The sequence below is a fragment of the Toxotes jaculatrix genome, chromosome 3, assembly GCF_017976425.1.
Source record: "Toxotes jaculatrix isolate fToxJac2 chromosome 3, fToxJac2.pri, whole genome shotgun sequence".
NCBI classification, from domain to species: domain Eukaryota; kingdom Metazoa; phylum Chordata; class Actinopteri; family Toxotidae; genus Toxotes; species Toxotes jaculatrix.
Window position 1 is genome coordinate 11,259,822 of NC_054396.1, and position 14,485 is coordinate 11,274,306.

General features: G+C 40.0%; 1 protein-coding gene across 1 annotated transcript; it reads left to right on the forward strand.

The window, feature by feature from the left end:
- The first annotated feature begins 1,882 nt into the window (after positions 1 to 1,882).
- On the forward strand, positions 1,883 to 13,171 carry tgm2b (transglutaminase 2b). Its single transcript, XM_041034843.1, has 13 exons — positions 1,883 to 1,986; positions 6,248 to 6,427; positions 7,385 to 7,603; positions 8,275 to 8,393; positions 8,787 to 8,915; positions 9,096 to 9,273; positions 9,447 to 9,579; positions 10,096 to 10,199; positions 10,303 to 10,542; positions 10,900 to 11,175; positions 11,263 to 11,423; positions 11,763 to 11,899; positions 12,651 to 13,171. Exons 1-13 carry the CDS (start codon positions 1,977 to 1,979, stop codon positions 12,799 to 12,801), a joined length of 2,037 nt encoding a protein of 678 aa, XP_040890777.1. The 5' UTR covers positions 1,883 to 1,976; the 3' UTR covers positions 12,802 to 13,171.
- Positions 13,172 to 14,485: the final 1,314 nt, after the last annotated feature.

A 14,485-nucleotide genomic window follows, 5' to 3' on the forward strand; every position in this document is an offset into this window, starting at 1 on the left:
GCAACATGAATAAACCCCAACTTCCCTTCAACTGTTTCATGAAACTTTCTTTGTAACTCACTGACCCAAATGTACATATTGAGCCAGTCAAACTTCATACGTGAATTCTGGTTAACCTGTAAGTCAACCCACTGTTGTAATAGCAGTTGCTTTTGCCAGAAGCAACAGCAGTCCAATATATAATGTTTTTTTTTTTTTTAATTATTCATAGTGCTACCTTCATTATTGTTTAATTGTATATTATAAGGTCTATTTTACACTAAAACTCTTGGGTTCCACCATTTTCACCGTCAGTTCGCTTTTGTTCTTTTGGCACTGGCACTCTGAGTTAACCTCGACCCCCCCACCCCTTTTTAAAAACAAACACTTATTATTTAACCTGGAAGTGAGTTCAGGTGATAGATGCCACAATCTCTCTGAAGTACTGAAGTCTGCCTTGGCAAAGGCATTTGGTCATTTCCACTGTGTGGGTTCGGACAGAGCTTTGGCTTTGGTTTCCCTTCTGTTAAACACTAAATTCAGTTTCCTGACATAATGCCCGATCCTGGAGCCAAGACTCATGTTTGTAGTTAAAACTAGTCTGCCAAGAGTGCTTCAAACCATATGACTGGCTTTATCCTCTACATTTAATTAAATAGTTAAAATTACAAAGTCATTATTCACTTTCGCATTTTTGGTGCATTGTTAAAACTTGTTGTCAAATTTAATAGTGGGGACAGGCAAGTTGATATCAAGCACAGGACAAGTGCTGTTGCAGGCTCTCCACTGCAGCCAAAGCAGAAACCTAGGAAAATGTGCTTTGACTTGAAATGTTGCTTGTACTAAGTTGGACTAGCCCATATTTCCCCTTCTTTACCTCATCATGTACAAACATGATGTACTACTAACACGAACAGCGGTAAACCCTTTGGTTCCTACTGACAGCCTAAATCTTTCAAAAAAAAAAAAAAAAGTATATAGTTTATATATAATGTTTCATGTTGAAACCAACTCGGACACAAGTAATTATACAGCATTAAATGACACACAAAAGGCTTAAAATGCATAAACATGATTTGCAAACTGTCCTTGAAAGTGGCATGCTATTCAAACGCATGAGATGAAGTCAGACTCACTGACATGTTTTAGTTTTCTGATTAAAATGGAGCTCTGTGGCACCTGTGTTTACAAAGGCAGTTAATAAGTTCAATATAGTCTAAATTTGTAAAACTCATCGTGGAAGCTTCACACAACAATCACAGTAGCTATGCTGAAAAAAGAGTTTGAAATATGCTGATATTTTTGTACAGACTTTCTTCAATTAATTCAAAAAACACTTTATTACAAATGTACAGGCTTATACTTGTTGATGTAGTTATTTCTACAAGCCTGGCAATGATTATTAAATGGACAAAGGGGCCCACGGAGACCGAATATGCACCACATACCAGATTTGCGTGCTACGCCCCTGAATATACAGTACTCTTGGTTCAGCGCTTTACATGGGATTTGTTGATAGTAATAAAAAATACAAAATACCTGCGCTATGCTTTAATTATGACAGAAAACATCCCTGAAATCTCAGTTAAAACAAAACAAAACACAGCAGCAGTTTGACTTTAGGTAGCTTCGCTGTTGAACTGACTGAACCCAACGACTAACCTGCTCCTGGTTTCCACCACTCCCCCTCTGCTACAGTGGCAACGTGTGTTGTTTTATCGCGTCTCGTCATTAAAACAATAAAAAATTAATAAACTATGAATAAACTTTCGTAATTTTCCTGTTTCGCCGGCTCTATGCGTATCAAAGGTCTGCGTGTGTGTGTGTGTGTGTGTGCTCCTGGTTAGGGGAGGGTCGCGTCACGCCCACCATCACACTTACTGGCACGAGGAGAACTACAAATAAGAGGCAGATAACGGCGGGGTGAGACAGCAGATCCTCGTCTGAGCTGGAGATTCACTGGAAACACGCTTTAGTCACTGACCACAGCTGCAGTTATGGCGCAAGGTAAGGTGTACACAGACTCTTACTTCTATTTTATTGTTTTGTTTTTGTTTGTTTTTTTAAGCAGGATGTCATAAATTACCTGCGTGTTTTTTTTTTTTAATAATTAATGGAAACTTATTGCTGTTTAATAGGCATAACAGTTTATAACTCGCTAAATGGTTAAAATACCTAAATGTCGATTCATAGTGACATAATCTTTTTTTTTCCAAGTCAGTTCCAGTTGCTTTGATGTTTTCTTCCCATCAATTCCCAATATGGTTGTTTATGTTAATATATCCTTAAATGTTGCTTACTACTTGTGTATTTTTTAAGTGAATGTCCAGGAAGGGTAGATTTACCATTTAAATTGCATCATGTCTGAGAATAACCAAGGTGGCGAATGTAAAGTTCTCCCAGCTTTTGCACATATCATCACTCTGTGCTGCTGGATTGAATGCTCTTTCATGCAGACATTCATCAGAGATCTAAAGACCAAGTGCATCTGAAAAATGTTTCACCCTCATGTTTGAGCAGATCATTGTTGCCCTGGGACCTTAACACTTATAATAGCAGCTGAGAGCAGCTGGAGCCTCCTCTTTATAGGCACACACGCCACCCTTCAAATAGTTTGCTTTAAGCCCCTGTAAAGACATTCAAAACGTCTTAAACAAGAAAACAGACAAACCTTCAAGTTTGCTCCGAATCACTTCTAAAAGTTGAAATAGTTGTTGACCTGCATATGTCACATACCAAAAATATCTTAAAACTGCTGTTGGACATTCTCTAGAGGAGAAGACAGTTTCCATTTAGAGTGTGTGTATTCAACGTATGTGTGTGTGCATTTAATAACTGGAAGTCCCTTGTCTGAATCTTCCACCACTGCAGAAATAGCCTTCGGAATTAACAACATAGTGATGAATCAGTGTTACCTGTCTTCCTTGTGTTAGACATGCTCAAAGCATTCGGTTTAAATTGAAAGTGTGTGTCTGTGCTGGAGCTCTAAATTCAGCATGGGTGTTACCTGCAAGACTGAAAAGTTCTTTTTCTTCTGACGGGAGTTTGTTTATTTATGTTACCAGGATTAAAACCGTGTCCCCAGTTGACACCAGTGATATTTTGTTTTAATTTCCTTATTAGGCATATGCTGGCCTCAGTGCTGCTTACAGAAAAAGTCCCTCAGTGGTGCAGGTCATGGTTGGTAGAGGGGGAGCAAAGCGTGGGTGTGTGCAGTATGTAAAGCTTAGTGAAGAAGACTGAGGAATCTCTGTCTCCTGCATTTCATATTAGAGTGTTGGACAAGTTGTCACGTCCTGCCTGGCTCAGTGTGGTTATAGCTTGCATTGCTCTTGCCAGCGTTTTCCATATGTCCTGTTTTATTTTGAAATCACCTTTTGTTTCATGTCCATAGTTGTTTAACTTCCTGCCCTGTTTCCCTGCCTTTGTGATTGCCTGCCCTGTCCTGATTAGTTTCACCTGTTGCCAATTATCCTTGCCTTCTTTGTGTGTTTAGTCTTTGTGTTCACCTCATTCTTTGCCTTTGTGTCTCTTTTTCCCCCGATAATATTCCCCTCTGTTCTTCATGTGAAGACTCTAGTTGTTTGTTCCTATTTGCTTGCTTGCCTACATACCTTTCAACTCATCTCTCTGGTTGTCCACCCATCTGCCTGTAAGCATAGTGTTCTTCATGAAAATATCTTCACTGCATCAGCCTTTCTTTGTGTGTCTGCCTGTCTCTGCCTATGGTGCTACTCAGTAATCCTGAAAATGTGACCCTGCAGAATAGACTGTAAGCCAATGAAATGCATTCAGTTTGGCTTTACACCACATATGCAGACCATCTGGCATAGCACAACAGCTTCACCTTAAATGACACATGCTGTTGCAGAGCGGTTTGGGAGCAAGTCAAAATGAACTTTGTTCTACACCATTTATGTAGCCACAATAAGGACCCCAAATCACAGCAGAAAGGATTATGTCAGAGTCTCGTCGCTCCATTACTCTGTTTCTGAAGTTGCTGATTTTATATATCATTAGCCTTTGTAATTGTTTTCACATTGTTTTATTGGGTTCTTGCCTTGGGTGAGATTAAAGTAAAACTCTATTCAAAAGGAAAAAATAATAAAAAAAAAAGTTATTTCTTGGGTCCACGTGAGGCGTATTGATATTTGCAAAGATCAAATGTGGGTGAAATGGCTGGGGAGTATGCACAGACTAAACTGCAAAGCCATTTTAGTCCTCTGCCTGCACTCTCCAACTGTCCGAGAATAGGTAGCACTGTCATCTTTAAGGGATTTGCCTCGATTAGATACACTAACATGTTTTCAATTAGGAACCGAACTAAGGTCTAGATCAGTAAAACATCAGAGCCCTGAGGAGTACTGAGGAATGAAGTCAATGGCCCCCATGGACTTCATTCTAAAACAGCAGGAAGTCTGTGCAGCTTTGTGGTTGTTTACTTAAGTCTAGCCCAGCCTTAAACCCATGCTTGTTTTAAGGGCTTTTCTTAACACCAAAGCATAATATATGGGGAGAGGTTAACCTCCTGACATGTCATGGAGCAGCCCAGTCAGTGGTTAGTCAGCAGCAGGAGGACCGTGGAGGCATTATATACTATTACCTTAAGTTTTCCAACAAACAAGAAATCAAAAGGTGGGACTCTCTTAGCCTCAGTGTGTTAGGAGAGAGAGAGTGGTTTTGTGTTTGCACACTTCACATAGGGTGACTGTGTTCACAGACAGAAACTTACCATGAATCTCTGAGTGTCCTGCAGACCCTTTACAAACATTTCACCTAGCTCTTTTTAAAATCACTCAGGGAAGTGATGTCATTATAAAATTAAATTGTTCAAAGTAGGACAGAAAGGTTTATTTTTAGAAAATATGAACACCACATTCACAGCTGCAACATGAAGAAATCCAGATACTAATTAAGTCTGTTTTTCTGGTTAATTCACCACAAGCCTGCTGTAAAAACACATTTGTGGTTGTTAGACCTGGTAAATTGTATTAAACTTCCCTCATCCTACAACAGCTATAGATTTTACAACTTCTTCAAGAATTTGTTGTGGCATTTTAAGTGCTCCATAAACATATACAGTGGGGTCCAAAAGTCTGAGCTGAGTTTTGCATTTGTTTCAAAAGTATTTTTTTTTTTTGTTTCATTACAAGTGATAATATTGAGTTTAACAATTTCAGTGAAAAGTTGAATCTTTGAAAAAAAGCACATGGATTTCAGAATACCTATAGTATTTGGTATCCCCCCCCCCTTTTTCCTTTAATGACAGCATGTGCTCCAGCTGCACAGACTCCACAGGTGTTTGCAAAACCTGATGAGCCATGTTTTCCCAGCATGATGTGACAGTGTTCCAAAGAGCATCTTGTGGTGCCATAGAGTCCATGGCTTTCTCATAGTTCAAGCCCCCCCCCCTCAAAAAAAAATATCCAGCTGCAATATAAATTCTTCTCCACAAAGTGAACCAGTGTGTATAGCATGTCTCTGAAGAATGGAGTGGTAGTTCTAGTCAGGGTGTCATTTTGGTATAAACTCAAAAGTAGGCAAAACACCTCCAGACTTAAATGTTTTCACCACCATGTTTCACGGTAGGTTTAATAAACTGCAGTATCATTCTCTCCTTACATACACCCTTCTGATACTGCCATAGATCTCTAAATTGGATTCATCAGTAAACAGGACATTTTCCAGTCATCCACTGTGAAATGCTGGTATTTCTTAGCCCATCCCAAGCATTTGGCTTTGTTCCCCCCCCTTGAGAAGTAGTTTGGAAACTGCTAATCATCCTCTGAGACCACTACAACACAGCCTTATGTTCTTTATTTGAGAAGTTCGGTATCTGTGATGAAGCTTTTCTGTCTCTCGGGTAACTAAGCTTCATGTATTGATCTTCTGATGGGGTGGTCACTTTTATTGAGCCTGATTGTGCTTTGGATACAACTGATGCAGTTTCTGTAAAGCTTTTTAAAGTTCAGTGCATTGCCTTCTTAAGAACCCGAGGTCGGGTCATGATGCTGAGAAAGCCCCTCTTTGCTTAGAACGACAATTTGACTTCAGATACTTTCACTTAGTTCTGATGCCTTTTTCCACACTGTCACAGTGCTGCTAGTATATACTTTATATATTATACAATATTAATATTAAAAAATAATGGCACAAATATTTCTCTAGTCTGATCCATAAGAAGATATTTGATCTGCATGCATACTGTATATTTTGAATGACATCACGTTACATTTAATTTTTTTCCTGTCTTTTTTCTTCTTTTAAGTTCTGGACATTGATCGTTGGAACCTGGAGTGTGAGTTCAACAACACCGACCATCGCACTGACCTCAACGGTGTAGATCGTCTGATCGTGAGGAGAGGCCAACCGTTCACAATCAGCCTGTACCTTCGCTCCGGGACCTATCAACCAGGAGTCAGCTCTCTTGACTGTGTTGCAGAAACAGGTACTTTATATCTTTTTATTTTTTTAAAGAACAATTTTGCATGAAAATGTCACTTTTCTTTGTTTAAGATGCTTTCAGATATTTCTGTGTTATTGTCATTTGTACTCTTTAGGCTAAATATGTACAGAAACAGTATGAAAAATGTGTGTCACAATGAACTTATAATGAACACAGGATGAAGGAAAAACACTGTAGTTACAGTATGTCCTGTCTTTGAGAGGAAGGAAGGAAAGGAGGTCTTTTTTCCTTGTTCAGCCGTCAGTAGCACTGCTACTGGCGTTTTTTTTTTGCATTGAGCACAGTTACATGAGCTGTAAGATGTTCTGTTGTTGTTTCCGTTGTTAACCTCAGCCTCTCCCTCATCATTCTGCGAGTGTTAATAAACTTTGATGTTATTATTGGGAGCTCCTGATACTGTATTCCCATGTATTTGCCCTAGAAAGACACTGAAAACTATTTCCCTCCTCCTCTTTTAATATTTGCATAAACTTCTCGTGAGTATGATAACAGAGCTGTTGCTTGCCATCAAAAGTCTTTGAAAAGGAAGTGTTGCTTGCCAACAGGAAAGCATGTGTATAATCCTAGATAACATTATCAACCTTTGAAAGTCAAGTACATTCAAATGGATCACGGAACGATCAAACTTGATCACTTCTTACTCATTGGGTGGGATGTTTATATAGTTCATATAACTTACCAGAATTGAAATCTAAACTGAGGTCACAGAGTGAGACTCGAATCCCTATCCATTTTGCTCGTAATTAGGTGCCATTACACAGTTACGCTGACCATGCATGACAAGATTCCTGAGATTTTTTTAACTAAATTTAGCATGGTTTGGGAAAACAGTGAGAATGTACCCTGTGACTTTCCATTTCCCAGACACAAATATTTCACGGAAATCTCCCAGCTTCTCCTCACATGCTTGCCTTTAACCGTATTCACTGTCACATGCAGGTCCTCAACCCTCTGAGCAGTATGGCACCAGGGCCTCCTTTGGTCTGTCTGCCAACATTGACACTTCCCGCTGGAGCGCCACCGTCACCAGTCCCCCTGGAGACATGGTGGCCCTGTCCATCTGCTCTGCCCCTGACGCACCTATAGGCCGCTACACCCTGACCCTGGGGCCATCAGGGCGGATTGAGTTTATCCTGCTCTTTAACCCGTGGTGTCCAGGTGGGTAAACAGACCATACATCAAGCTGTCATGCAATGGGTCCTGCGTAGGGATGTTTGGCCACAAGGTCCAGTAGTGAAGAGATTATATGAGAGGAATGGCATTAGTTGCCTGCCAGCCTAAAACTCAACCCAAAGAAAAACTGAAGTATAAAGTGTACAAATTGCAGTTTTACAGGCAGATATCTGTCAGACTATTTCTTGTACAGGAGAAGCCATTTCTGAAGTGTTGTCCGTGGGACTACCAAGCAACACGCAGAAGAGATACAACAACAATAGCATCAGTGAGCTTTAGAGGTGCTGGCAGGTGGATTTTGTTGCCTTCAGACAGAGTCAGATGAGCTGTTTACCCCTTTTTCCAATCTGTATGCTAAGCTAAGCTAACCAGCTTCTGCCTGTACCTTAATATTGAATGAACAGATACCAGACTGGTAATAATCCTCTCATTTAACTCTCAGCAAGAAAGCAAATAAGTACATTTCCTAATCTTGAAATGAAAGTGGAAGGTTTTCATTATGCTATGAATAAACTCTATGAATAAACTCTATGATAATGTATGTGTTTTTTTAGTTTCCAAGAAATTACGACCAATACCATACCAGCCATGTACCCCTTAGGACATGTATTAGGAGAGTCATTGTTCTGTATGTTTGTGATGTCTCTCGGCAACAGGTGATGTGGTATACATGGACAATGAGCAGAGTTTGGCAGAATATGTCTTGTCTCAGGATGGAATCATCTTTCGAGGCAGCTACAAATATCCCATACCTACTCCCTGGAACTTTGGCCAGGTACCAACACCAACACTGATGCTGTCAGCCTCACTTCATCATGCTTGCATAGTCAGCCCGGCGCGCCAACGTTGTGACAGAGCGGTGAAGGAGTTTGGAGCATGCTTATTCTGATAACAGGAAAATATCCACTTGTCAAGTGATTTATGATATGTTACATAACTGCAAACATGCAGTAATTTCTAAACATTTTTCACTGAAATGAACAGTGGAAAGGGTTGTTCTGTTAAAGGAGAGGAATGTTGTCTTTTTTGTCTTTTCTTTGCCTGTATGAAGAATGTCAGAATAACATCTATTTTGACCTATTTTTATTATAAGGTTTTCAATAGGACATGTTTATTAATTGACAACCAACCAGCAGTAATAGTTGTTACTTGTTTTCTTTTTGTTCAGTTTGAAAGTGGAATCCTTGATACCTGTCTGAGGATTCTGGATATGAATCCTAAATGTCTGAAAAATCCTGGCAAAGACTTCTCAGGGAGGAGAAATCCCATCTATGTGTCCAGAGTGCTGAGTGCTATGGTAAGCCAGATATTAATTTCTGATCTTTTCATGCACTTTTCTGTTTAGAAAGAGATACTTATTGTTGCTATTTATTTATTTATTTGCATAGATATGTTTATAAGTGTATGTTACCAAAGACATAACTTTGAATGTAACATATGTAAAATATGTTTTACACTCCTTTTCATTGCCTGTTAGGTGAATTGCAATGACGACAAAGGGGTGTTGTGGGGAAGATGGACAGATGATTACGAAGGAGGTGTGAGCCCCTTGTTCTGGAGGGGCAGTGTGGAGATTCTACGCAACTGGGACTCCCAAGCCTGTCAGCCTGTGCGTTATGGACAATGCTGGGTGTTTGCTGCAGTGGCCTGCTCAAGTAAGATAGGACAGAGCACAGCTCAGTAGCCTATCACTGGAAAACACACTTGATTTGTCTCAAACAGACACAACAGAACACCATATATGTACACACACATTTATGATATAGAGTTTGCTCCTCCTCAGAGTGTCACAACAGTGCATATGTAAGTTGTTTTTATATCCTGTCAGTCTCCAGAGCCCTCGGCATTCCCTGCCGAGTCGTCACCAACTACATGTCAGCCCACGACACCAACAGCAACCTGGTGATTGAACGTCACATCAACGAAAATGGAGAACTCGTACAATCCAAGGAGATGATCTGGTAAGTACTCATATGTTTTAAACGTGTATAGTATACTATAGTAGGGGGTAGGGTTGTGTATTATTAATGGAGTGTAGTAACACTACATTTTCTGAAGGAAAAAGAAGGAACATACTTTCCAAGGAGAGAGATTTGTGTAAAATTTGGAGATTGTCAGGACAACTGTGAGTCCTTTGAGAGTGAAAGTAAGAAACTTTGAAAGCTATTTAATTTGTATTTCAATTTCTGAGCTTTACCCCAAACGTGGCAAATGTGTCCATGTGATCAGATGCACTTTGCATCCGTTTCTAACATCCCCCTGATTTGATTATGAATGTAATGGAAATTATTTTTATACTAACCCTGAGGTTAGAGATTTACACAGTAGGGGTTTAGTTCCAACTTAAATCAAGTAAATCTACTGCAGGTTTGGTGATGACATCAGAACCAGACCTGTCATCATATGCTATTAGTAAAGTGCCAAACCAGAAAGCCTAAGTGTAGGACTCAAGCTGATGGTGTGTATTGTATCTGTAGGAATTATCACTGCTGGGTGGAGAGCTGGATGACCAGGCCTGATCTTAAACCTGGTTTTAATGGCTGGCAGGCTTTTGACCCTACACCTCAGGAGAAAAGTGAAGGTAACAAACAACCTGCATCAGTGCACCTGTGATGATATTTTTGTCCAAAGGGAAATCCTCACCAAGGTGGATCCATCATCTTCGTTTTGTTGTTTTCCCTCAGGGGTGTACTGCTGTGGCCCCATCCCTGTCAGGGCCATCAAGGAGGGCGAGCTCACGTTCAAGTACGATGCCCCGTTTGTTTTCGCTGAGGTCAACGCTGACGTTGTCACCTTCATGCAGAAAAAAGATGGCAGCTCATCAAAAGTTACCTCCACTGTTGCTGTAGGCCAGAAGATCAGCACAAAGAGTGTGGGCAGTGATGCCAGAGAGGACATCACTCATCTCTACAAGTATCCTGAAGGTAGAGGACACTATACTGTACTTTATATTGTACATGTATACAAAGGTGACTGAACATCTACTTCTCAAATGTCAAACTATTCTTATAACTACAATTCTGTACAAACTTCCTCTGCATACCAGCAGGTCACATCAAGGTCACTTGCTGTGTAAATTCCTTATCAGCATTTGTGTTACTCTTAATGTACATAAACTCAACTCTTAACCGCCTTTGTTTGAGAAGGTCGGGTTTATGCTCCATTACTCATACAGCCAGCTTGTCTATAGAAGTTGACTATACTGGATGGCGAAACTTAAATTTGTCCGATTTAAGACTTCTGTCGTTCAGCGTGTGATTTTATTGCATCCACTTTGCCAGGTTCTGATGAAGAGCGGGAGACTTTCAAGAAGGCCAACCACCAAAACAGGCTGCTCCAGCAGCAGGAGAATCAAGGCATACACCTCACCATCAAAGTGTCATCAGAAATGAGGAAGGGCTGCGACTTCGACGTGTTTGCTGTGGTTACCAACAACACGCAGAGCGAGAAGAAGTGCCGCCTGGTGTTTGGATCCTGTGCTATGTCCTACAATGGGTCTCTGGGGCAGAACTGTGGCTTTAAAGATCTGCTCAATGTTGAACTGGCACCAGGAGGAGGTGAGCTAAGTCGCCACGTGGTGTTTGCATGCAGATGCGTTTGTACACTTGGCTTGAGTTTTAAATATATTGCGTGTATTCTTCTAGAGAGGCGGGTTCCTCTAAGGTTGAACTACTCTAAGTATGGTGGCCTACTCACTGAGGACAACTTAATCCGTCTGGCAGCTCTGTTGGTGGACTACAGCACCAGAGAGACAATACTTGCAGTGAGAAACATCGTGCTGGAGAATCCTCAAATCAAAGTCAGGGTGCGTACAGTAACCTGCAACAAAAGATACAGACTTAGAGAAAAAAACAAAAAACAAGACCGGAGTACATGAAATCAGGTCAGTCAAGATTTGATTAAAATTCGAAGTCTAACAAGCCTGGAAAATTGATTATAAAATTGGTTATTGCTAAAGCTCACTTATGCAGCTGTTAATGATTCTATTCTTACATTAAGAAGACACAGGATTATGTCAGTATACTGTAAAATCAGCACCTCTTCCTGTGTGTTCTGACAACTTGGCCCAAAACTGGCCAAAACAGTATTGTAAGTACAGTGAGACTTTCATTAACTAATACCTGGAAGTGACTGTCATCTGCAGATCCTGGGTGAACCAAAGGAGAATCGTAAACTTGCCGCTGAGATCACCCTCCAAAACCCGCTGCCAGAGCCGCTGGAGAACTGCTGCTTCAGCATCGAGGGCGCCAACCTGACTGGGGGATGCGTCATTTCTGAGAGGTATGAGAGTGTCTCGTTATCCAGCTTGAGTTTGTTATTCTTCTTTCACAAATAGTGCTAAGTGACCAGCTGTGCATTAGAAACTGTGACACAATGTCAACAGTCTCAGTAGACACAAAGATGATGATGCGTCTTGACACCCATCAGTTAAGGATTATTTTCTTCAAGACAAAGACAGTACATGAAAGGACATTTTGGCCATCACCAGTTTTTCATGATGGAAATGTCTCTTGTCCATTTCAATTCCAAACTATGAGATACGTGTTATTGTATTTGTTGCCCTGGCGTTGGTCTTGTCCAGATGTTTAGCTGGATGTGCTGCTGTTTAGTCAGGACAGAAGCCCACTGGTAAAGGAAAAAATACAATACAGGGATTTACTGGAGCACGCAGTACATTTAGACAGAATGCAGTTGATGAACTACCAGTGACGTGGGTTGTTATTATTTAACAATTGTTTAATAACATTTGTTTTTTTCTGCTTTTATCTCATTCAAGGAGTGAACAGTCCTATGTTTTGGTCAGTGCTGTGGTAGATCAAAAAACTAATGAAACAGTTATTGAAGCATACTTATTTTTTTTCTAACCTGAGCAGGTCAAACACTGTAGCTCCATCTGCACCATCTCCATAAATAGTCATAACTGCCTTTGTCGGTGGTAATCGATCGTCTAAATATTTATTTAATCAGTGGACTATGATAAAGCTCTCACTGTGTGTGTCATAAAAGTAATGTTTAAATATTTATCCTACAGACTGGGATCCCCAGTGGGACCAGGGGAAGATGCCAAAGTGAAAATTTACTTCACTCCCACTCATTCTGGGCTGAGAAAACTGGTGGTCGACTTCGACAGCAGCAAGCTGTGTCACGTCAAGGGCTACAGAAATGTCATCATCGGGAAATAGAGCTTTCCAGCTTTTACTGTCCATTAGACAGAGGTTTCCTTACTCTTTTTATTAATACTGTTCATCAGTCATTTTGTGGAGCACCTTCTTTTGCAAAGTTTTTAATACATACAAGGCTTTTTTCTATTCAAATACTTTAGAATCTCACTGTATATTTCTAGTTACAACATGTGTATCTGTTTTTATTCAGAGCCATAGATTTTTAAATGTGACCTGAGAACATTTTGTCCTCATTAAGGCTAAATATGTATTTGCATGTGAAATTTTAAATAGAATCTGTACCATTTCCTCTCACAATCTGTAGTGTATAAAATACAATGTACTATTTCTTTTCTTTCTAAGTGCTACAATTAAAAGAACTTTTACACGTCTCATTTTTTTTATTGTAATAATTTTTCAACTAGTCGCACCGTCTTTGATCCAGCTGGACAAATGTGTTTGATTGAAAGCGTAATTTGCCACTGATTATACTCACTAAGGAAGAACCTCATCTAATCTATTCTACATAATCTTTTCTGCCAAGTAAATCAATGAACCTTTCCGCTTTGTGCACTTTTGTTTTTTTAACTCATTGCCTGTGGTACTTTGCCAAATGGTCATAAACAATGGCACCTGTCTTTATCACAATGTCCTTATCTACTGTGGCCCCCATGCTCTTTCACCAGCCTTTCTTGGGACCCTAATACCTTCAGGGCCTGTGCCTCCAAATGACCAGAGAGGATGTTGTTGACTTTAAAATCCAATCCAATCCAGTGTTGTTGAATTAACAACAGCAAAAATGAAATAATTATAATTGGACAAACAAACAACATGAGAAACAACATCATCAGTCTTGTTTAAGCACCTCTTGCAGCCACCACTCTCTTCTTGTGCACAGAACCAGTGTATCTGTAGTTGGGATGTGTCCACAGTCCTGCAGAAGGTACTGACCAGTAGTAGGAATAGTGTCACAGGTGCTGGTGTAGAGATCTCAAGTATCCTATGGGAGTTTTTAAGGAATTATGCACTTAAGGCACAGGATATTAAGCCTGGCAATTTTTCAGTGATCTGAGATTTACTTATGTAAATTTTAAAGCTGATTCAGCTACATCTGGACTTGATTACATAATACTGCACGCAAAATCTTTCTTATTCATGGCAAACTGCAGTACTACTCTGTGCTGTGCAGTACTGTTTGTGCTGGGCCCATGGCCTAAGACAAATCACTAACTGTAGGTTTTTTCCTGTTTTTTCCTGAACACATCGTACATGTGTATATTCAGGTATTTGTGCATGTATGTGACTTATTTCAAAGGTTAGAGGAAGTGCTGCTCTCTGCTGGTCAGAAACAATATCTCCACATGCTGAAAAGGAAGATGCAAAGCTTCTGCATTGTTTGTGTTGTACAGTAGCTGGCAGCAACACACAAGCATTTCACTGTTGATATGATTTTGAACAGGATGTGTGGGGTGAAAGGAGAGCAATTGTGTAAAGTCATGGGGGGAAAAAAACACCAAATTTGTTTCAAATGAATGTATTTAACAGAACAGATACCAAACAGCAGCACTTAGAACAAACACAGTCAAGAGGAGATGACAAACATGTAAAAGCTTAGACAAAAATTTATATAGTGGTCAAGAAAATGATGACAAAAAAATTTTGGACTGATTACCATAGTTGTGTTTCTAAAGTCTTTTGGTTAAGT

Excerpts from the sequence above, each read along its gene's own strand:
- tgm2b (XM_041034843.1), top strand. Across the intron at positions 7,604-8,274 it reads CTTTAACCCGTGGTGTCCAG|GTGATGTGGTATACATGGAC; the intron begins GTGGGTAAACAG and ends TCTCGGCAACAG. Across the intron at positions 9,274-9,446 it reads TGCTGCAGTGGCCTGCTCAA|TCTCCAGAGCCCTCGGCATT; the intron begins GTAAGATAGGAC and ends ATATCCTGTCAG.